General features: G+C 32.9%; 2 protein-coding genes across 14 annotated transcripts in view; one reads left to right on the plus strand and one right to left on the minus strand.

Annotated features, from left to right (window-relative positions):
- Positions 1 to 18,618, plus strand: part of LY75 (lymphocyte antigen 75) — a 158,789-nt gene extending 140,171 nt beyond the window's left edge. Inside the window, exons 35-39 of the mRNA XM_071216380.1 lie at positions 669 to 779; positions 4,634 to 4,750; positions 7,226 to 7,399; positions 8,634 to 8,660; positions 16,298 to 18,618. Of these exons, the coding sequence (XP_071072481.1) occupies positions 669 to 779; positions 4,634 to 4,750; positions 7,226 to 7,399; positions 8,634 to 8,660; positions 16,298 to 16,500 (632 nt within the window). The 3' untranslated portion in view covers positions 16,501 to 18,618. The remainder of the gene's footprint in view (positions 1 to 668; positions 780 to 4,633; positions 4,751 to 7,225; positions 7,400 to 8,633; positions 8,661 to 16,297) is intronic.
- Positions 18,619 to 18,682: 64 nt separating this feature from the next.
- The window catches only part of MARCHF7 (membrane associated ring-CH-type finger 7), a 52,944-nt gene continuing 46,202 nt past the window's right edge, over positions 18,683 to 25,424 (minus strand). For 6 of the 13 annotated variants that reach the window (XR_002797795.3, XR_011649269.1, XM_004463900.3 and 3 more), the window contains 3 exons: positions 24,284 to 24,397; positions 22,678 to 22,726; positions 18,683 to 19,991 (listed from right to left, as the gene is read on the minus strand). Coding sequence is in view for 9 of the 13 variants with exons in the window: in XM_004463900.3 (XP_004463957.2) it covers positions 19,933 to 19,991; positions 22,678 to 22,726; positions 24,284 to 24,397 (222 nt within the window). In the remaining 4 variants the exon portion in view is untranslated. Of the gene's footprint in view, positions 24,398 to 25,424 lie in introns of all 13 variants that reach the window. The other 7 variants (XR_011649266.1, XM_004463901.3, XM_058300827.2 and 4 more) reach the window with 3 other exon arrangements.

Here is a 25,424-nt window from a genome sequence, read left to right on the forward strand (position 1 = left end):
CCTTTAAGAGCCTCTCTGTTTATTACTAAACTGAGAGCCTAAACTTAAAATGTGTCTTCATAAGAACAGAAAGACCAAATTTAAAAAAAAAAAAAAAGATGGAATTCTATCCTGCAGCACTAGATGAAGAGATAGGGTTCTAGATCATGTGAAAGTAGTTCAAAGAATCTGCTTTGATGAGGTGTTAAATTAATATTCACAAGACATTGATCTTGCTTTCCTGTGCAATATGAAAATGTGTGTGAATATTTATAATCTAGCAACTCGTTCCCTTCTCCATTGATATAAATCTGTTCTTGGAAGTTTACTTAGGGATCTTATAAAACATTTAAAACTTTCAAAGTGCTTACTGTGCACTCTGGTAATAATATTGTCATTTGCATGTCTGAATTCCTGAACAACCTTAATACTTGTAATTTTACTTTGTCAAATCAAAAGAGAATCCTTGGCACATTTCTTTTTTCCCCCATGTAGAATATGAAAAAACAAATTTCCTGTTAGACTGGTTGATTTCTTATTTTAACAAGATTGAGAGCCTTTCTATAAATTACCAGGGAAAATTACCTTTTATTATTATTATTTTTTGCTGAAGATTTACTATCGTTTTTTTGGGCCTTCAGGAAATTGTTATTCTCAAGTTTTTAACAGTGTTTCCCTTTTCTGTATAGACTGTCCTTCATCTACCTGGGTTCAGTTCCAAGACAGCTGTTACATTTTTCTTCAAGAAGCCATCAAAGTAGAAAGTATAGAAGATGTCAGAAATAAGTGTATTGACCACGGTAGGGGGCATATTCTTTTTTTTCCACAAATTTGTTAATATTTTCACCAATTTCTTTAAAAAAACTGGTTTTGTTGTATCTGACTTTGATTATATCATAGTTTATCCGCCTTAATTCTCATAAAACTATTAGAGTTTTTATTTTTCCTCTTTTATTGAGAGTTATTTGTTCAAGGTCACACAGGTAATAATTGATAGAACCAGGATTTAAACCAGGGTCTGTCTGATTTTAGGACCAGACCTCTCACTTTGTTTTTCTCCCCTAAAAGTGCTGTTTCGGTCATGCAGTGTGGGCAGTTTAGATTATGTGGGACTGTGAAATGAGAATATGGTAAAGAAAAAAATGAGAAAAAGGCCATTTGCTAGAGCATATAGTGCTCTCTGGGAAATATATTTATAGCCTCACAATGCGAATATATATACAAAACGTTATTTTTTAAAAAGATGTGTATGGGTGTTTTTAATATATTTGGTGTTTTGGCCAAAAGTCCATCCTTGTTAAGCCTCTCATGATGACTGTCAGCTCAAATATCTTTGCCACTGAAATATCTGGGCTGATAGGAGAATTCTTGATTCTTTCAAGGTGATTTCTATAACTGTGTGAGATCTAAAATCTCTCGATCACTTCATTAAATTTTGTCTTAGGCATATTCATATCACTCCAGCATTTACAAATGCCCTTTACCTAAAAAAATTCACAGTTTCTGACAAAACCACCAATATAACATTTTGGAAGAATGTCAGATTATTTTTGGGATACCTTATATTGAACTCATATTCATTATTATAGGAAGAATAAATGTAAGCACAGAAGTTTTTAATCCTACTGAGCACCATATTGTGAGTACTCAATACATATTTCTCTTTGAAAAATTCGTACCTGCCAAACTATGTTGGACATTGGCTCTTTGAAAACAAGACAGAATTTCAGATATAACAATATAGTTTCATTTCAAGGAAAAAGAATATAGCAAGTATACTGGTCTTAAAAAATTTTCAAAGTGGGGTTTCCCCTACAACTATTTTTTCTTTTTTAAGCCCTTTTTATTATGCATACTAACCAGATTGAAGTAACAGAAATTAAATGTTAACTGTACTCTTATATTTGCTTCTGTGAGCCACAAGATTGAAGTTCATTGTCCAGCTTATATATTGCAAACATTCATTTGGTTAAGTAATTTTGGTATAATAATTTTACACATAATGTGTTTTGACCAATTGCCTCTGTAACTCAACTGTAGTTCTGTTATTTTTCTTCAGCAAACAAAGCAGAGCAAAATTAAAAAGCACCCAACAATTCCGCGGCCTGAGTTTTGTTTGTTTCAAAGTCTGCTAATTTCCCTTGTCCAAGCAGGATAGCCATTTAGGAATTTTAAATTGTTCTGTACAAATTTGCTTATAAAATGTCTTGTCTAGAGAAAATCAGATTGTTATTCCCTGGTGAAAATGTTATCAATTCAATTTCTTATTGATTTTAAAAAGTTCCCCATGAATTTCTCATAACCCCACCACTTATTTCTTAATCTTATACATTAGCTTCCACTCTCTCCAAATATTTTCATTGATGAATCATATTATTAGCTAAACTTAGTTAGGATTACTGTGTTACTATTTGGAGCTAGGAAAGTGTTCTGGTTTAGAGTAGTATGTGGACATGAATTCAGTGTTTTCATTCCTGTGTTATGTATGAAGAACAAAAAAGCATAAAGAATACTAGAATATTTACATTTGGATTTGCAAAATCATATCTTAAACATATCTTTAGGGGTATATAAAATAAGTGATTTCTTATTGAAGTAAGAACATACTGGGTTGCAGAGAACTATATTTATAAATACTACCAGCGCTTCAAGCCAATTTACTTGATGTTATAACTATTTTGGTACTGTTATTCACTTAGGAAAAAAACCTGTGAGAGGCTAAAATTTTTATTATTTTTAATGTTTACCTGTAATTGATACACTAGCCATTAAAATATGATGTTTTTAGTCTTTCTTTTTGTGATATATGAACTATGTCACTATACAAAATGAATTAAAAATTAGATCCAAATTACATGTCAGCAGGTATATCAAAGGTAATGTATCCTAAGAAAAATTTGCTTAAGCACATGCACTTTTCAGGGAGCTATGCTGTTACTTGTTAAAGAAAGTAAAAAAATGAAAGTTTCCTGTTTACTTGACACAGTAATTTAAGTTTATACAAATTATAATTTTAAAGTCATTTTAAAGTTTAGGTTTAATTAGATTACAATTCTAAAAATCATTTAAGTTACATTGGCTGCCACAAGGTCAGAGAAAAAAGATGAGAAAGTCATCTTTGAATACTTAAGCCTAAACTATACCTAGGTAAATAGTTCCCTTGAACTATTTCTAGAATGGCATTTTAGTCATATTTCACAAGTACTAAGGTAAAAGATTGAAAGTGTCTGTGACATTTAACAGGTGATTGTAGCTGGAACTGATAAGGAAATGTCACAGTTTTTTTTATTTTTAACATCTATTTTATTATTGATACATAATTAGTAAAGCATAAATCCACCCAACGCATACAATCAGTGGTATACAGTATAATCACTTAGTTGTGCATTCATCATTCCAATCATTTTTAGAGCATTTTCATTAATCCAGTAATACTACTGAAAAAACAAAAATGAGAGGACTCAGAAGATAGAACTTGCTGAATCCTGACTTTGATCTAATATAAGTATTATAAGGTATTTTAAAGGTCAATCTTATTTTTCTTTTAAAAGTTTCTTTTAATTACATAATTAATGCATAATTGCTATAGAAAATTTAGACAAGGCTATGCAAATGTTTAAAAAATAAAATGAATGGGGAAACGGACTTTGGCCCAGTGGTTAGGGCGTCCGTCTACCACATGGGAGGCCCGCGGTTCAAGCCCCGGGCCTACTTGACCCGCGTGGAGCTGGCCCATGCGCAGTGCTGATGCGCGCAAGGAGTGCCGTGCCACACAGGGGTGTCCCCCGCGTAGGGGAGCCCCATGCGCAAGGAGTGCACCCATAAGGAGAGCCGCCCAGCGCGAAGGAGGGAGCAGCCTGCCCAGGTATGGCGCTGCCCACACTTCCCGTGCCGCTGATGACAACAGAAGCGGACAAAGAAACAAGACGCAGCAAAAAGACACAGAAAACAGACAACCGGTGGAGGGGAGGGGAATTAAATAAATAAAAATAAATCTTTAAAAAAAAAAAAAAAGAAAATTATCCTAAATTGCACTACCCTAAGGTAATGGTTCTTAGCATTTTGGGTAGCTATCCTAGATGGTTTTCCCCATGCAAATATATTTTAATGAATATTCGTTTTGTTAAAAACAAAATTGGTATCACACTCATCAAACTATATTTAGAATTTTCTCTTAAAAATGTCTTTTGATGGCAGTAAATATAGAATGCCTATTTTGTAATAACTATTAGAAAGTTACATTACATAAATATACCATAACTGATTCAATCATCTACTATTGGATAGTTTCACTTTAAAATGTTTTAAATTTTTTTAAAAGGTACTGGGGGTTGAATCTGGGACCTTGTATATGCAAAGCAGAAGCTTAACCACTAAACTACTCCTGCTCCGTGGGTAGTTTTAGATTACTTCCAATTTTTCAGTGTCATAAATCATTGGTTAACATTAATGATTGTGCCTCTTTGTTTGAGCAGATGGCCAATAGTTACATTAGGAGAAATTGCTAAGGATTATATACCTTTTTTAAAACAGGTTTGTTTTAAAAAGATGTGAAAGTATGATAATACCTTCTAATAATGCATATTACTTATATGCTTAATGTGATTTTCCATAGATTCTAGTACATGCTGACTTCTTCCTAAAATACTTTCAGGAGCAGACATGATAAGCATCCATAATAAAGAAGAAAATGCTTTTATACTGGATACTTTGAAAAAGCAATGGAAAGGCCCAGATGATATTCTCCTAGGCATGTTTTATGACACAGATGGTAAGTTATATTTACTCTATGGGATATCACGTTTTTTTTCCCTTCCCTTGTTGTTAGTAAAACTGATGGCTTTTTTTTAGATTCCTCAATTCTCTAGTTAAAAGTTGACATTTCCTGTGGCCTCCAGTTATGTATTTTTGGTATCCAACCAGGACTTGTAATGCAGCTTTTCCCTGAGTAGCTCAATGTGTTTCATATGAGAACCATGGTTGATTCTCATCAGGATTAAAATCTGGTTCTAGGCTCAGTATTTTTGTAATATGGTATTGTTATAAAAATTAGAATTAGTATTAACAATTAATAGGATAAGGATAGATTGTGCTATTAAGGTTATATTATGTAGGTGTTTTTAAATCATCACTGTAGAAAAAATATGTATATAAAAAAAGTACATATATAAGGATTTTCAAAATGAATGACAAGTTACTATCAATAGTTAACTCTCTTACTTGCCCTTTTCCATGAAAAAAAATATATATATATATTCTTTACAAAAATGGGATCTTCTTCAGAACCCTCTTTAATAATTTGATGATGTGCCTGTACACAGGATAAATTCTACATAATTAAAATTCTGCAACCAAAAGTTTAGATTGGACTTTAGTAACTTCTACTTTAATCCTAGACCCCTTTCTTTGGCTTTTTTCTTTTAAACTTCTTAAATTTTGAGATACCGAACTTAATGTAAGAGTTGCAAAAATAACAAAAACTCATATGGAGACCGCCAGCATAACTCCCTCTGAAAGATACCCATATCCACAATTTTAACATTTTGCCACCTTTGACGTTATCTATTTGTGTTTTCTGAATGTTTGAGAGTAGGTCATACACATCTTGCTCTCTGAACACATAGTTCCATGTCCATTTCCCAAAAACAAAGTTATTTATTCACTTATGTAACCATCTTAAGGACACATGTATTACAAGAAATTAACATTGATATAAAACTTATAGTTTATATTCCAATTTTTTCATTTGGTCCAAAAATGTCCTTTTGAACCTTTTCTCCATTATTATACCTTGTCCGGGATCATGTATTGCATTTAATTGTCACTGTCTTCTTGGATGCTCTTTGTTTTTTAAACTGTGGAAACATATACAAAAAATTTCCCATCTCAACCACTCCCAAGCAGTGAGATCAATCACATTCACAATGTTGTACTAGCTTCACCACCATCCTTTACCAGAACTTTTCCATCACTCCAAACAGAAACCCTACACCCATTATGCATTAAGTCTCCACCAGGGAGCCAAGAGTGCCTACAACTGCAAGCAGGAGAATTGCATCCATCATCCATGTGGAATCTAAGCCCCCTCTTGATATAAAGGTGGAGTGGACATAACCATCCCAGGGTCCACAGGATGGAGGAATAGAGTGTGGATTAGAGTGGACTTACTGATATTCTATTCTGGAATTATTGTGATTAGTAATGGAAGAAATTGTAGCATTAATGTGGAGAAAGTGGCCATGGTAGCTGCTGAGGGTAGGGAGGGGAAAGAAGAGATATGGTGTGGGGGCATTTGCAGGACTTGGAGTTGTCCTGGGTTGTACTGCAGGGACAGTTGCTGGACATTGTATGTCCTGGCATGGCCCACTGGGTGGACTGGGTGAGAGTGTAAACTACAATGTAAACCACTATTCATGTGGTGCAGCAGTGCTCCAAAATGTATTCACCAAATAAAATGAATGTGCCACGATGATGAAAGAGTTTGTTGATGTGGGAGGAGTGGGGTGAGGGGGATGGGGGCTATAGGGAGACCTCTTATTTTTTTAATATAACATTAAAATTAATTAAAAAAATATATATATATATAGCCTTTAAAAAAAAGTCTCCATTCCCCGAGTCCCGCATGCCTGGTAACTTTTTTTTTTTTTTTTTAGATTTATTTTTTATTTTATTTCTCTGCCCTCCCCCTCCCACCCCAGTTGCCGGTTGTCTGTTCTCTGTGTCTGTTTGATGCGTGCTCTTTGTCTGCTTCTGTTGTTGTCTGCCGCACGGGAATCTGTTTCTTTTTGTTGCGTCATCTTGCTGCGTCAGCTGTCCGTGTGTGCGGTGCCACTCCTGGGCAGGCTGCACTTTCTTTCGCGCTGGGCGGCTCTCCTTATGGGGCGCACTCCTTGCGCATGGGGGACACCCCTTCATGGCATGGCACTCCTCGCACACATCAGCACTGCGCATGGGCCAGCTCCACACGGGTCAAGAGGCCCGGGGTTTGAACCGCGGACCTCCCATGTGGTAGGTGGACGCCCTAACCACTGGGCCAAGTCCGCCACCCTTCATTCCTTTTTTAAGGCTAATTTTCCATTTTATGTATATACCACATTTTTTATCTGTTCATCTGCTGATGGGCATTTGAGTTGCTTCCACCTCTTGGCTATTGTGAATAATGGCACTGTAAACACTGGTGTACTCTTTAACTTTCTTTTACACATTTTTCACTGTCATAATGTTGAAAATATTCCTTAACTGACAGATGAGAGTTTCAAGTGGTTTGATAAATCAAATATGACATTTGACAAGTGGACAGACCAAGAAGATATTGAGAATCTAGTCGACACCTGTGCTTTCCTACACGCCGGGACAGGTGAATGGAAAAAAGGAAATTGTGAAGTTTCTTCTGTGGAAGGAACCCTTTGTAAAGTAGCCAGTAAGTATGATTGAAAGGCTTTTTCAATTGTAATGGTGGGAAAGAAGGGCTGGTTTCCAGGTAATTTTCTTAGTGCGCTTCCTTAAATAGAGGAAATAAGATTTCAGAATATTTTAGGAGGATGGTTTGCTCCCAAGTATATTTGAAGTCAAATATGTAATTTTCTTACATTTCAGAGGTAGGGCCAGATCATATGAAATTGACACAGTTTTATCCTATCTATTTACAGTTTGCAAGAGGTCAAAATTTTCTTTTGCTGTTTAAAGGAATTATCGTACATAATTTGAGCTGTCTAAATGGTACAGAATAATAATGCACAAGTCCAGAATTCTAATGATCAGGTTACATTACAAGGAACTAAATTCCTTGTAATCTAATACAAATGTACATCATTTGTCTAAGCAAATAAAGAAAAAATACATCTTGGTTTATAATTTATTCTGGATTGAAATCTCTTTTCTTAGAATATTTTAATGGACAAAATTATCCTGGCACACAGCAATATTTGTTATTGTTAAACATTGAACAAAATCTGTTCTAGATATTAGAAAGTAAATGTTTTTTCATAAAGAAACTGAAAATTCAAAATATGACATGATGCTTGAAACATACTAATAGCTATTTCCCCACTTTGCATCCTTAGCATTGTCCCCTTTTACTTCAACTGTAAGTCAAAATAGTTTATATGACTGAGGTTATTCCGTCACTACACATTTTCCCGCTCTGCAATCCTAAGAAGGTTCTTGACAGTCAGTTTCATAGCAATTTTGTTGTGGTTTCATGGCAGTAGCATTTAACTTTAACAATATTTGTTTTTTAAAAATAGGTCCATACACTCCTATATTAGGGTACTGTGATATAAACCAATATAAAAATTAAACTGTAATTTCAAAACTTCAGAAAGAGAGCAATCCATATATGAGGGTAAGGCCACAGTAGTATACCTTCACTTTTTTTTTTGTAAAAAGATACTCCAAACAGAATCCTTTTATTTCCCTAGCCTCACCATTGTCTTTTTCTTGAGTTACTTTATTCTTTTTCCACCAACCAAACCTACTACATTGTCAGGCTCTATTTTTTTTTTGTAGGAACTAAATTCAAAACAGTTAACAGAGAAAACTGACTAAGCAACAGAAATAAGGCTAGTATTAAGCTACTAAAAGGTTCATGCTTAACAACAATCTTAGAATAAAGTATGCTCAAATTTTAATTTCTACTGTCTTTTGTATTTTAGTTCCATATGAAAAGAATTATTTATCAGGTAAGTTTTTAGTTTTTGCCTAAAATTTTCCATACAAGTTAAACATAACTTTTTAAATTTATTATATTACATAATTTAAAGAACTGTTATAAGAATATAGTAAGGATGGTCTATTGGATCAGTAATAAGATTTGACATTTTAAATATGATACTGCAAATTATCTATGAACTGAACTTTTTCTTTAACCACTGACTTCTGTTTTTGTTGGAAATGACTTTGAAGCTTATGCTAAAAGTAAGCTGCACTTTATAGTTATAGTTACACTTCACGAAGCATCAGTACTTCCTAAGTGCTTACTAAATGTGTTTAAAGGGAAAACATTATTTATATGGATCAAAATCAAAACTCTATGAGGCAAGCAGCTAAAAAATCTCTTCCCTATCCTGTTTGGCATCCACCTTATCCTACTTTTCCCCTCATGGGCACCAGTTTAACCAGTTTCTTGTTTAACGTTTTAGTGTTTACCTTTTGCTAACAAAAGCAAATTCCAATATAGGTCTTATTTTGCCACTTTAATTCACTAACAATCTAGAGATCTCTCTATATCCTTGCCTATTAATCGTCCTGTTGTACAACTCCATACTCTCCTATTGTATGTATATAGTTTTTTAACCAACTCTAGGTCCTACTGGGTTGTTTCTTTAAACATTTGCTATTATAAACAGTGCTGCAGTGAATCATCTTGTACTAATACAGGTTTATCTGTGGACTGTATTACATGAAAAATGTAAATGTTACATCTAAATTAAATCTTTGACTTTGATATTGTTCTAAGTAGCAATATACCAGTGTCTGCTGTGAAACGTTTAGATTTTTGCCACTTGGATAGTATATTATCCACATTATTTTTCAGGTATAATTTGAAGTAAAATGCAAGGATCTTAAATGTACAGATTGATGAATATTTACATATATATCTGTATAACTAACATTCAGGTCAAGATCCAGAACATTTTCAGAATCCCAGAAAGTTACCTCATGCCTCATCTCAATAAATGTTTACCCTCCCACCACTCATTTGAGAAGTAACCACTATTCTAATTTCTCATCGTAAATTAGGGTTGCCAGTTTATGAAATTCACATAAATATAATCCTACAATATGTATTTTTTAAACATCTGGCTTAATCAGTGACTTTTTTTTTTAGCTTCATCCATGGTGTTGTGTATTCATAACACTTGTATCTGTTGCTATATTTATTTAAAAAATAAAATACTGTCAGTTTATTTTTCCATTCCATTGTTGGTTGTTGTTTGGATTGTTTTCAGTTTGGGACTAATCTTAATAGAGCTGCCTGGGAACATTTTTATACAAGTCTTCCTTTGGACTTGTGTTCTTTTTTCTTGGGAATATCCCAAAGAGTGGATTGCTGGGTCACAGAGTAAGTGTATGTTGAAACAGTTAATTTCATTCTTACTAACAATTTACACAAGTTCTATTTGCTCCACATTCCCCATAAAGTTATTGTCAATCTTTAAAATTCTAGCCAATCAGATGGATGTGTAACAATCTTACAGAGTTCTAATTTTCATTCCCCTGATGAATAAAGATATTGAATACCTTTTCATTTGCTTGCCCTCATCTGTCCTCAATATGCCCAAGGAGAAAAAGGAAATTGGGGAAAAAGAACGACAGGACATCAGGAAAACAGAGAACAACATAAGAATCTCAATAGAGACAAATTTTAAAGGAACCAAACAGAATTACTAGAGTTGAAAACCACAAAAACTGTAAGGAAGAACTGGCTGGAGGATTTAACAGAAGACTAGAGCTGGAAGAACAAAGTATCAGTGATCTCAGAGATAAGACACTTGAAGCTGTTCAAGCAGAAGAGGAGAAAAAAATAATTTTTAAAAAAAGCAAACAGATCCTAAGAGACCTATGGGACACCCATCAAGCGTATCAGTATTTGTATTATGGGAGTTGTAGAAGGATATGAGGGAATATCAAAGAAATACTGGCAAAAACTCTTTCAAAATGTAATAAAAAACAAGAATATACCATTCCAGAAGCCAGGCAAACTTCAAACAGATAAACTCAAAGAAAACCATGCCTAGACACTTAGTATTCAAACCAAATGCCAGAAAGGAGACAGTTCTGAATACTACAAGGGAAAAGCAGTATGTTATATGTAAGGGAATCCCAATAAGATTAAGTGCAGATTTCAAATCAGAAATCATAGTGGCAACATGGCAGGAGGATGAAATATAGTACTGAAAAAAAAGTTATATTCAGGGAGACCATGTTTCAAAAAATGAGGAAAGAAATTAAGACATTTCCCAAATGAAGCTGAAGATGTTCAGCACCTTTAGACCTGCCCTAAAAGCAATGATAATCTTTCAGATGGAAAGGACACTAGGCAGTGGGTCAACATGCCAAAAAGAAATAATTGTGAATGCCTGTACTATTAGATTTTTTGGTATGTAACTCAGTTACTACTTACAGGTTCTAAAATGCAAATGCATAAAAGGTAATAAATCGATAGGACATAAAGTGTATTAAAAAAGTTTATAATAAGTACAACAAAAAGGTGGAACAGAAGCATATAGGAACAGTGTACATGTTATGCTATTGAAGTTGAGATAAATTCAAATGAGACTGTTAAAGATTTAGGATGTCTAATTTAAGCCTCAGGGTACCCAGAGAAAATACATAAAGATATGTGAAGGAACTCAAAACAGTACAATACAAAGAATCAAATGAATATAGAAAGTGGCAATACTGGAAGAAATGTGGGTCAAAAAATATATATAATACTTACAAATAGCAAAATGGAAGAAGAAAGTCATTATCAGTAGTTACTTTAAATGTAAATGGATTAACTCTCCAGTAAAAAGGCTGAGATTGGCAGAATGGGTAAAAAAGCATGAACCAACTATATGCTTTTTATAAGAGACTTACCTTATGTACAGACACACAAGATTGAAAGTGAAAAGATGAAAAAATATACAATGCAAAAAGTAACCTAAACAGCTGGGGTACCTATACTTTTATCAGAAAAAATAGATCCTAAGTTGAAAACTGTTACAAGTGACAAAGGTGGTCACTATATAATGTTACAGGGGTCAATTCAACAAGAAGAAATAATTATAAATATACATGCACCAAAGAGCAATGCCCCAAATATACAAAGCAAATACTGAGATCTGAAGGAAGAAATAGCTGGTTCTACCCTAACAGATTTCAATACACAACTTTTCATAATAGTCAGAACATCCAGACAGAAGATCAATAATAGAGGACTTGAATGATACTATGTAACAACTTAGGTCAAAAGCAGAAGAATGAACATTTTTCTCTACTGCACATGGTTCATAATCCAGGTTAGATTGTATATGTTAAGAAAATAAGTCTCAATAAACTAAGAAATACTGAAATCATAATGTATTTTCTCCAACCACAGTAAGGCTTGAAATAAGTGGAAGAAGCAGAAAATTCACAAATGCATGGAAATTAAACAATGCACCATAATAAAGACAAAACAATGGGTCTAAGACATCACAAAGTAAATTAGGAAATATTTTAGGCTGAATGAAAATGAAAACACAGCATACCTAAACTTATGAAACACAGCAAAGATAGTGCTGAGAGGATAATTTATTGTTCTGCTTTCATTTAAAAAGATCTCAAGTCAGTTACCTAGCCTCACAAATGAAGGGTCTAAGAAAAGCAGAGAAAACCAAATCCAAAGCAAACAGATAGAAAGAAATAAAGATTCGAACAGAGATAAATGAAATACAGAATAGAAAAACAAGAGAATCAATGAAACCAAAAGTTGGTTCTTTGAAAAGATCAATAAAATCACTAGACAAAGATAGGATGCAAATAACCAATATCAGAAATAAAAGGGGAGACAAAACCAACTACTCTACAGAAATAAAATGGGTAAGAGCATAGTATGAACAACTGTATGCTAACAAAGGTTAGAGATGGGCAAATTCCAAGAAACAAACTAGTTAGTAGCTTTACCACACATTTCAAGAATTAACATCAAATTTTCTATCTTGAAAAACACTGAAGAGGAAAGAAAATTTCCTAACTCTTCTACAAGGCCAACATCACCCTAATACCAAAGCCAGAAAAATAACACAAGAAAATAAGATAGCCAAAATTCTCAACAAAATACCAGCAAATTGAAGCCAGTGGCACATGAAAAGAATTCTGGGAAGCCAATGTGGTTCAAGTGACTGGGCTCTCGCCTACCACATGGAAGCCTGTGATTTCATTCCCCGTGCCACTTAAAGACAGTAAGCTGATGCGACGGGCAGGCGCAGCAAGCACACACAAGATGACGCAATGAGACACAAAAAGAAAAACATGAGAGACCCGACAAAGCAGGGAGCAGAGGTTCCTGGTGCCTCCTTAAAGATGACAAGCAGGATGGCAAGCTGGCGTGATGGGCAGGTGTGGCAAGCTGATGTGACAAGATGATGCAACAAGAAGTACAAAAAAACACAAGACATGATAAAGCAGGGAATGAAGGTGGCTTAAGTGAATAGGCGCCTCCCTCCCACATTGAAGTTTCCGGGCTCAGTTCCTGGTGCTTCCTAAAGAAACAAAGAAGATGAACAGACACAGCAAATGTAAATGAGGGCGTGGACAGACATAAAATAAAGGTAATTCTTAGAAAAAAATTCTATATCCTGATCACATGTGTTTCATCCTGGTATACAATGGTGGTTCAACATAAAAATCAAATGTAATATACATTAACAATGAGGGGGAAAAGGCCATTTGATAAAATGCAGCACCCCTTTCTAGATAATACTGAGAAAACTTGAAATAGAAGGAAACTTCCCCAACATAATATGGGTATATATGAAAAATCCACCACTAACATCATACTCAGTGGTGAAAGACTGTTAAGTTGCCCACTAAGATGAGGAACACAGAAGGATCCTTGCCCACTGTTACCCTGCTATTCAACATTGTATTGGAAGTTCTAGCAAGAGCAACTAGGAAAGAAAACATAAGGCATTCAGATTGTAAAGGGAGAAGTAGAACTTTCCATATTTGAGATGGTATGATCCTATATATAGAAAACTTGAAAAAGCAACAAAGCTACCAGAGCTAATAAATTCATAGTTGCAAATATCAACAATGTTTATGTAAAGTAGTAAATATCCTGAAGTCAAGAAAAAAAAATTCCATTTTCAATAGCAATTAAAACAATCAAATATCCAGGAAAAAATGTAAGGAAGGATGTAAAGGACTGATACATAGAAAACAAGCCTTGTTAAATCAAAGGCAGAAATGGAAGAACATTCCCTTATTTATGGATTGGAAGACTATTGTTATGTCAGACACAAAGTGATTTACATATTCAATGCAATCGCAAAACCTTCAAGTGTACTTTGTAGAAACAGAGTAGCCAATGATAAAATATATTTTGAAGGATAAAGGGAGTCCCTGAATAGCAAAAGACATCTTGAAAAAGAATGAAGTTGGAGGAGTCACACTTTCTAGCTTTCTAACTTATTACAAAGCTACATGATCAAAACTGTGTTCGTGGCACACGGAAAGACATATATACCAACAGAATCAAATTGAGAGTTCAGAAATAAACTCGCACCCATCTATGGCCAAGTGATTTTTGACAAGGCCTCCAAGTCCATTAAAATGGGGGAAAAAATGGTCTCTTCAACAAATTGTGTTGGCAATACTGAATGTCCATGTGTAAATGAAGGATTACTTCCTTACACCACATTAAAAAATCTCAAGATGGATCAAAGACCTAAATATGAGAACCAAAATTTAAAACTCAGAAGAAAACATTGGGAAGCATCTTCAGAAACTTGTGTTAGGCAACAGTTTATTAAACTTTACACCCAGAAACAAAAGCAGCTTAAGTATAAAAAGATACGTGGGACTCCATCAAAATTACATACTTATGTACATTGACTCCAGCATGTATACGTCAAATGCAGTGAATGTGCCACACTGATGAAAGAGGTTGTTGATGTGGGAGGAGTGGGGGTGGGGTGGGGAGTGGGGTATATGGGAACCTCATATTTTTTGATGTAACATTTTGTGATGTTATCTTATTTTTAAAAAAAGTAAAACATTCCTACAATGCACCAAGAACTAATGATTCAGTATAAGAAATACGAAACTTTTATCTTTATTACTTTCAAAACAGTTTCTCATTTTAAAAAAAGACTTCAGCATCAAAGTAAAAGCATAATATAGGAGAAAATATTTGGAAACCACATTTCTGATAAAGGTTTAATATCTAGAATATATTTTAAAAATTCTACAACTCAACCAAAAAAAGACATACAAGCCCAATTAAAAAGTGGGCAAAAGATGAACACACAATTTTCCAAAAAAATATATACACTAGCCAAAAGCCCTCAAAAGTTGCTTAACTTTAGTCATTAGGAAAATGTGAATGAAAACTGCAGAGGTACCATTTCACATCTACCAGAATAGCTTATTTTAAAAACTGAAAAGGGTTTAAGTGCTGGAGAGGATGTGGAAAAATAGGAACGGTTGTTCACTGGTGGGAGTGTAAAGTGGTGTACCTGCTATGGAAGAGTATTTAGTGGTTCCTTAGAATTTTAAGTATGGAATTACCATATGATCATCAATCCCACTACTAAGTATATACCCAAAATATTTGAAAGCAAGCACTCAGATATTTATGTTCATAGCAGTATTCAGAATTGCTGAGACATGAAAGCAACCCAAGTGTCCATCAACCAATGAATGTATAAACAAAATGTGTTATGTACATAAAATGGAATATTATTCAGCCCTAAAAAGGAATGAAGTCCTGATATATATGACAAGGATGAACCTTTATGGCATGTTGAGTAAAATAAGCCAGACAAAAAAGAACAAATGTTTTATAACCTCAGTAATATAAAAGAATTTGTTTAGAGTGATGAGGAAAAAAACACAGGACTGTCCAATAAACCTTGGTGTAAACAAGGGACTATAATTATTATATTCTTTCATTACTATAACAGGTATCGCACTAATGCAAGGTGTTAATAGGTCTTGGGAACTTAGTACTCTCTGAATGTTTTTTTCTATAAACCTACTTCCCTAATTTATAAAAGTTTTCCTTCTCCTAACTCCTATAACCAAGTCATTTTCCTGGATTTATTAAATGAAATTCTTATGAAAACATAATTTTGAATAGAGAAGAACCACAAAGATGTACATATAAAGAACTTGAATATGCAAAAATACATCCTGCTACTTGAACAAATGCAAAGAAAGATATTTAGCTTACTGCCACTTCTGGTGTTTTGTTTTGTTTTGAGTGTAAGAAATCCCAAAGCCTGAAAGACAGATAAGTGAAGCTTAAACCCCATTAAACCGTGTAAATAATACTATTCCTGAAGAGTAAATGTGTAAGGACGACTAACAGATTTGAGCAGTACCCTTGCTATGGGTTATTTCCATTTTAGGATGTAACAGAACAGGGAGAATTGCAAGAAATATGAGAAAAAAGCTACGAAATATTAGTAGTTAAGGTGTAACTTTGGTTTATATTTCTCATCAGTGTGGGAAATTCTCAATATAGAGAAAACACTACATGATGAAGCTATGCTTGTATTCCCCAAAATGCAATTCTTATAATTTGTGTGTAGCCTTATTCACCCATGTGTTGTCTTTTCTTTTTCAGACCACCACATTTTAATATCAGCTTTGGTGATCACTAGCACAGTAATTTTGACAGTTTTGGGCGCAATTGTTTGGTTCCTGTACAAAAGAAATTCAGATTCTGGCTTCACCACAGTTTTTACAGTTGCACCCCAATCACCTTATAATGATGACTGTGTCTTGGTAGTTGCAGAAGAAAATGATTATGCTGCTCAATTTGACTAAATTTTGGTAACAGCAGATAAACATCCAAAGTATTATTTCCTTGACAGTGATTCCTGTGCAAGATTTACTATGAAACTTAAAATTGAAAATTATAATTTTTATAGTTTATTTCCTTATTTTGGTAACATCCTTTTTCTCCCCATGTAATCATTGTGAGAAAAAGTTATCTTCAAATTCATTATAAAAACAATTTCATTACCTTTAGCACACCATTTTGGACCTCAATAAGTATTTAGCATTATCATAAATTACTAAGATTTTATAAATAAAAAAGCAGTGTCCAGGAAGACATGGATGAGACTGGCAATGAACATTAATACTTAGTGTTTTTTCAAGGAATTTTCAGCTGCTATGGTAACTTTTCCTATTCAAAGTATGTCATGCTTTCCAACCATTTATAAACTTATAAAAACCACATCAGTAAACACTGAAGAAAAACACCAAGCACTATTTTAGTAAAGATGTTCTAACTTTTCAGCACATTCACTACATTTTAAGACAGGTGTGAAGTCATTTGGGGAGTAAAGAAAAATGGAAAGATAAGATTTCCTTTAGCAATCTTTACAGCGCAAAAACTAAAGGCTGCACATAAAATTATACAATATTTAGAAGTTTGAAGGCTGAAGGAAAGTATTTTGGAGTCTCATCCCATTTATTTATGGGGAATAACCATTTTCTTACTGGTCTGTTCTTTCATTTGCCACTATGAATCGTAAGCAGCCCCTATCCCAATTAATGGCACTATTGTTAATTGAGGACTGAATAACTACAAAACGCTAACAGACAACTATACTGTGTGGCTATATGGCACAAGAAGAGCAAGTTTTATACTAGAGAAACACAAGTATGCTCTAAATATAAATTTCTCAAATTTTGTTGATAGACTATTCACAAATTGGACATTAGCCAAGAATGTTTCCTGCTTTTCCTATCCAAATTTTAGCAGTTGCTCAAAAACTAAGACTGATCTTACCACTTCCCTAAAAGTTTTCTGGATCATCTCAGATCTCCAGAATGATAGTATCCAATACAGTAGCCAATAGCTGCATGTAGCTAGTTAAAAGTAAGTATAATTTAATATCCAGTTTCTCATTGCACTAGCCACATTTGAAGAGCTCAATATCCGTATGTGGCTAGTGGCTACTGCATTGGGACCATGCAGTTTTACTGGGCAGTACTGCTTTAAATTGTCATCCTACACAACTCAACTTCCATAAAACTAGTTATCTGCACATTCTTACTATTTCTACTTAATGGCAACTTTTGGGGAATGTTTTAATAAACTGACTTAATTTTTGTTTGATTTCATTTTTAACCAAGAGAAAACCAATCTAGAGGATCCTGGTGATGAAAGGTTACATGTTAACTTTGTATATTAAGAGTGTCTTTAACAGGCCCTTACAGCTATCCAGTATTCAACAAATATTTGATCATTTAAGACTGTATTAACAATAACACAGGCAGGCTTGTTTACATTCAGAATATAGAAACTGCTTTCTTGAGTATCTTGGTTCTAGTTAGTAACAATGACAATTCTTGAGAAGGTTATCTAGAGAGAACTATTAATACACTGCCTTAAAAATCTGCATCCTTGTGCTCAGAAGTGTCGTATTTTCTACTTTTGCTTGATGTTTAAAATTACTAAGTAGAGAAGTTTGCCTCATGCACTCTCCTAGTGTTACATTTGCACTGTATTTCAGAATTAATAATATTTAAACATTAAATGATACTAAGAGATTTTAAGAGTACTTTAAGGTTCAAGCCATTGTCTCTGTGTAAATAGCATTGAGTGATGAATATAAAAAAATAACATGTAATGCAATTACATGCACAACTGATTGTTTTCTAGCATTTAATTAAAATTTAAAAATAAAATTTTGGAGTGTAAACTGAAGACACTTAATTTTCACACTGAATGCTATTAAAATGTAAATGTTCCAAATTCAAAACATTCGTAAGGTACTAGAGAATTCATATTGAAATTGGCGTTCTTAAATTTTTTATTTTGTTTTAGTAAGGCAATGCAAAGTAACAGATAGAGGTGAGCAGATATGTTTTAGAAACAGTATTTTTTGTATGACATGAGAATTTGGTATGTTAATAAAGTTTTTGGCTATACCGTTTGCAGTCTTTTCTGGGCGCCAGCACCAGTTTAAAAGGAAACATTTCAAACTACCATAAATCAATCAGTATGCACTTTATTTTGAGCCAAGGTTTTACATAAGACCAACAAACTAAGGGTGGGCAACCTGTTCATTTACATTTGTGATAACACATGGCTTCTTTTTAGATTCTAAAAAGTAATTTATTGTCATGGCATAGACTTCAACCTGAAACCACCTGAAAATGTTTTTAAGTGTATATCCTAAGAGTGTTATCTGAGGAAAAATACAGTGTCATGGAAATATACACAAATCATGACCACATTGTAAACCTATTCATGGTGAGTAGGTTAACGTTCATTTGTTCTCCAAAGCTAGTGAAAATTTTTAATAAGTCATCAAATAAATGCTCAGAATTATCAAGAAACAGTTAAAAATGATCAGGATCCAAACAGGTTATATCTTATTTATCTATAAAGAAGTGACAACACTAAAAAACACATTGAAAACCAGTGTTTTAAACTTTGAATGTGGGGTTTAAAAATATAATCCATTACCTTGAGATTACAATAATCTTTTTTTTTTTTTAACCAAAAGGCATTTTGCTGGCAATTCTGGAATAATTTACAGTTGTAATATTCCTAAAAGGAATATTTACGTCCTATGGACTATCAAATATAATCTGCATTTTGCAAATCAATAAAAAAACCCATAATTCATTTTTATATTTATATACTTTAAAATGAGATTTTATTGCTAAGTAAATTTAGAATTCAAATTATATTTGGAAACCTAATATAATGCTCCTTCAGAACCTCCTCCCCATTCATCTTTTTCAAACACTGGAAGTAAATGATTATCAAAATGAGACTGCAACCTAAGACATTTTAAAAAGAAAAATAATCAGGTGCCCTCTGGCATTTTATTTTGAAAGCACATTTTATCTCACTTTTTTCATTAGCAAAAGTAAAATGGAAACTTTTCTTTCATAAATATGACTACAGTAATCAGCACAAAGGGCTGGAGGAGGACACTGCTTAGATGTTTAAAACAAGGTTAACACTTCCCAATTACCTAAAAGAAAAATACTTTCATCAGTTTTATAAACATCAGACTCACTGGCCATATTAATAATTAGGTCCAGTAGTAGAATTTTATTCTGTAACACTTGATAATGAATATATATATACATGCATATATTTGTATATATATATTCATTATATATAGATCGTCAATGTATTTAGTAGGCATTCCCTCCAAAAAACTGATACTTAATTGCCAATTTTAATAAACACTTGTTCACAGATAAATCCATTTGTTTTATATGAAGTTAGGCAATATCAAATGTTCTGTTATGGTCTCCATCTTCTTCGGAATCATCCTCTGAAGCTGTTGAAAGAAAACAGGATGATTAAGAATGATTTTAAGGGGGATAACAATGGGAGATGTAAATACGAAGCCAGAATAGCAGTGACTTTAAAATAAAAATCCCAATTTGGTATACTGTTTGTTCAAAGTAATAACTTATGACACTATTAGGGTGGTTTAACTGTGGGTGATGCTCATCCACAATACTCTGCCACCCCACATCTTTTTGTAATGTTATTTAATTTTTATCAAAATGAAAATGTTCAAAATGTGGTTCAAGAGTGTCTTCTAAAAAGTGTCTGAAATCAATTGGTGCTTATAGTAGTTAATGATATATATGCCAGATAAAGAGTGAATTTAAGGCAAGTGTTCTCACACACCTGGCTTATTACCGCTGTATGTTTGAGGCATCTGATGAGAATGGAAAAAAATATACATAGAATAATAGGTTATGGGCATTCTTGCAATTTAAACTACAGCTATGCCTATACAATGCCTGCACAGGTTCTATCTGGTAAGTCAAAATAACTTTATATAGACACAGCCTAAATTAAAATCACTAGATTCAGTTAAAAAAAACCTTTACTTGAGATTACCTCCTATTAATCTGCAATGTCAGAAACATCACTTATGCAACATTTCTGACCTTTGACTTCTTCAAGTACCATTAGTGGCTCTAAAGAGTTAATATAAAGCATCCCAGAATGTCTTTAGAAAAGAAATTGGTATAAAATTATTTATTCCATAAACTGTTTGCAGTGAAGGAAAATATAAGTTCACCAAAATAAACTTATCAGCACATTCCCTATTATCAAGGGCAGAAAAATTTAACATATGCTTTTCTCATATTAATAGTGAACAATTTAAAAGGAGCCAGCATTGTGTGATCTATGTATCTTTTAAAAATAAAAATATATTTAAAAAAAAAAAAAGCACCCAACAAATGGAACCAACTTACACCAAAGCACAAGAAAATTAAGCAAAATTATAGATGCAATTTACATATGGAAACTAAGTCTCCATATTTCAACATCTATTCATTTATATTGCAAAATTCTTAAATCCTCTTTAAACAAATGGTATCAAACATATACCTAGCTCATGGACCAGATAAACCCTACAGTTAAGTTTTATGATATACCTGGGAGAAACACTGAACTAAAAAATAAAAATAGTTTTCCAGTGAACTTCTCATGTTTTCTATTTGACTAATTCCATGCGAAGGAAAACAGGTTCAGTTGGAACCTATTTTTCACCATTCACTCTCAGATGAGTTTGGGTATATTTTCTTTTACCTTGCTTTCACATGTTGGAAGTAGACACTGCTATTGTTTAGGAAACTAAATCCTAAAGAACACTGGCTTTTACAAAATATGAGGAATCTGGGAAAAATGTACATGCATGAAATTACTATCAATCTAAATCACAAAATATAAATTATAATTAAAAATAAAAGTAAAGAAACCTATATGGTAGTAATCGATAAGAGATCTGAACCAAGAAGGTATAAAGTTAAAAAAATTACTCCAAATGAATTCCCACAGACTCCTTTATACATTATTTTCACACATAGTAATTAAAAGCGTGAAAATGTGTTGTCTGTACCTCAAATCTCCTTAAAATTTAAAAATAGTTCAGCTTTAATGGCAAATATCCATTTTAATAATTCAAGGAATTAAAAGTTACTTGGGAGGATTAAGGCCTTCTCAATTGTACTTCAAAAGATGCTGAGCTTTCTCTAAAGATAAACTGTTAGGTACACTTACAGATAACACTCCATTTTTGAAGGTGAATATAGATATTAGAGAAATTAAGTGGAAAAATGCATATTTAAAAACATTTCAAAAAGTATACTGGAATCTGATCATGGGAGTCTGATGCTTTGGGTAAAAAAGTAAAGTTGGCAGAGGATGGGTGGGGTAATCTTGGATTCCTAGAAATTGTTCAACCCAGTCATCAATATCTGTGTCTACCCAATGTGAAGACCCTGGAGGTTGAAGGACCTTGGGAAGAGGGTAAGCTATCAGATGCCTGAAAAAATGTGAGCATTAAAGTCCTTCCCATAGGAGACTAGGGAGAGTACTAACGCTGGACATTAGGAGCTTGAAGCTGGTGGTTGAGGTGGCAGCCTATGTATGAAAGGTCTATAAGGACCTGAACAAGGAGCAAACAAAACAAACACTATGGCTTCTGTTATGGACGCAGAACCAGGACTATTTCTCCCATTTTTCAGAACCATACAAAAGCCCAGGAGAAATATTTATTATATAACAAAGCATGATGATGAGAAAATTTTTTACCAAAATAAGAAAAAAAAAAAGATTAAGAAGTGTGGTTTGATTAGTAAACTTATTTCTTCTTTTTGATTATAAGTGCTAAAATCAAGGTGATCAAAAGTGAATTATTTTAAATAAAAGTAAAATACTAACATTTACTACAACATAAAAAATTACATCCTTTCCCTATCTTAAAATAAATATCCTTTTAAAAATAACTATCTTTTAAAAAAACCTATTATTAGTTGCCCAACCCAAATTTCCCAAATCAATCATTTGCTTCTATCAAACCTTTAAATAAAGCTCTAATTTGGTAGACAGTATATACTACATATATATATATGTGTGTGTGTGTGTATATATATAGTGCTCTGTGGGTATGATTTGCATAAGTAAATTCAACAAGTCTGGAAAGGGGAAATTCCACCTACTTTCGAGATCTTCCATATGTGCCTGAAGAGTTCTTGCAAGGTTAATAAACTAGAAACAATGTAGAAAGAAATACAGTAGTTTAAATGTTGCAAATGGATCTAAAGAGGATCAGTATAGGAGAGTCATTTCTATTTAAAAAGTCAAATTCATTTTAAGTCTTTAAATGGAGTCTTTCTCCCCACATACAAAAAATTACAAGAGTAAGGGTATTACTTTTTTAATGTTTTGTATAATCATTACTAATCACATATAATACCATTTCTTGAAATTTGGGAGCAGATATAATGAAATAATTTTACCCAATGGTACTGTATCTTCTTGAACAAGTATACCACTTCAAAAAATTATAAAACAGAAGGAAAAAACCCCACAATCCTGTGCAACTCAGATCTTAAGGAATTCAATTTTAGTGGACAAATTTAAAAAAACCACCACCCAAGATTCAATCTTTTCCTGTCTAAATCTGATAGCTCCAGAAAGTTACATTTAATTTTATACCAAGAATGAGTCCCATTTAATATTAACTTTTTTGCATTTTTCACAAAGGTATAAATTCAATAATCTTATTATATGCTTTATATGGTTTATATGGTTTCATTCTGAATAGATAAGACACGTTTTTAAAAACATTTTATGGCATGAACTAAATTTAGGGGCTCATGATTTCTAAATAGAAGTCAAGAAATTCTTGGTCAAATTCTAAGAGTTCTTGAGAAGAGTTCATTCTTCTCTTACATGATAATAAAGTAATCTGTCAAATGGTTCACAAGATTAATGCCCACACAATGATAATATACAGAAAAATGTTTACTAATTTATATGTAGTACTGTAAACATTTGAATTACAGTTATTTGATAATTTCCAAAATAAAAACATGACCATCTCACCATAAATGCTAAGTTTATATAACCAATGTGAAGATTTATATAAAAATTAGTTTGAAGGATACAGTACACATTTCAAGATTTTATGAAGTGTTCATGTTACATTAATATTATACATAAACCCAATGTCTATGACACAAAATGGTCAGGGAACAGAGGTTAAGGTTTCCTCTGGTATACTGGGAAAACCAGCGTCATTTATTTATGAAAACCTAACAAATAGCTAGGCAAAATGGTGAAGGCTAATAATGTACGTAATTAAATATCAAATAGTTCATACCTTAATTAGTTTGTAGTATGGAAATAAATATATATACACTGGTAATCTCCTACAGAATATTAAATTAATTTTGCATACATTTTTGGCTTTTGGTATTCAATTTCAGGATTCTTAGTTATAATACTGAGGTTTTGTTTATTTTCAATTAAAAATATTTTCTTGTGGTGTTTCCAACTGCTCCTCTGTTTTCCACTGAAATATATTATTTCAATTTCCTTTAAGAGCTAGAAAATTACTTCATTCTCTTAAATAGCTTTAGAAAAAAATTCAGGCTACTTATAGAAGGAAAGACAGGAATTTCTATTAAATCTACAGTATCTTTATTTTTAGAAACATTTTAAAGAGATCCCCAAAATAAAGAGTATATAAAACAATCTACTTTCCAAGGCAAACAAATGCTGCATCACACCTTCCCTTTTCCCCATTCCAGTATTACTTACTCGGACTCGTGTACTTGGTTCATTTGTATTTCCCATCATATCAGAAAAGCTTTGTTCACACAAGTGCAGTAACACAACTAGGTAGAGACCAGAGCTGATAAACTCATACTCAGCCTTCAGAAGGTAGGCAAACAAGAAAAAGGAAAATATGGAGAAAGAAAAATTAGTAAAATCAAGATTGATATCAACAGTATAATGATAACAGAGGAAATATACTCATATCCAGTTCCTAGGAAGGGTTACTGTGCCATTTATTAAAACTGGAAATAGTTGTAAGTTCATTGTTCCATTAAAATTATACTAATGCATTATGAGTCCAAATAGGTGTGAATGTCCTCTTTATTCTCAAGTAGTCTTCCTTTACATAGTGATGTACATAAAAATGGGTCTCTTAAATTTGGTGCTAGAATAAATGCTGGTTTTTTTTTTTCCATAAAGCTCTTAAGAGATTTCATTTATTGACTGCTAAATCAATACATGTAACTAAAAGCTACTCTATCTCAAGTGTTTATGCAATGTAATTAACTTAAATGCTGTTATATTTAAATACATGTAAATATAAATATCAATTAATAAAGGTGATAGAATAATTGTTCCTCTTCATTCACACAGAAATCTGTAGTGTCTAAACACGGAATTTTTGGTTGAAAATTGGTATTGTTTTGAAACTATGAATATAGTGTCATTTAAAAATCCTGTGATTTTTACACAGCAAGAACTATCTTTAAGTTGCACCTTTCTTGGTACATCTGAAGTAAAAATTATACTTCTTAATTTCAACTTTAGCAAGTAACTAGTTATCAGATTCTACTGAGTATTCAAGCAATCTAAAATTAATACATTAAGTTTCTTTTACAAAGGTGTTTTAATAAAACACCTCTTAATGATTATTATGCTTATTTTTTATCATAAAAGGAAATCATATATCCAGAAGATATAAAGAAATAATTTAATGGTCATCACCTTGAAAAAAGATGAAGCCACTGATTAGGAAATAAGCTGCATTAACTTAATCACTTAAAACTGTCAGTTGTCAGGCACTAGAATCATGATTCACACAAAATAAAACCAGGAAGCTTAATCAAGGGTGTTACTGTTTTTATTTTACAATGACTCTACCACCTAATATTTCTTAACACTT

This window comes from Dasypus novemcinctus, chromosome 7 (genome assembly GCF_030445035.2).
Source record: "Dasypus novemcinctus isolate mDasNov1 chromosome 7, mDasNov1.1.hap2, whole genome shotgun sequence".
Classification (NCBI taxonomy): Eukaryota; Metazoa; Chordata; class Mammalia; order Cingulata; family Dasypodidae; genus Dasypus; species Dasypus novemcinctus.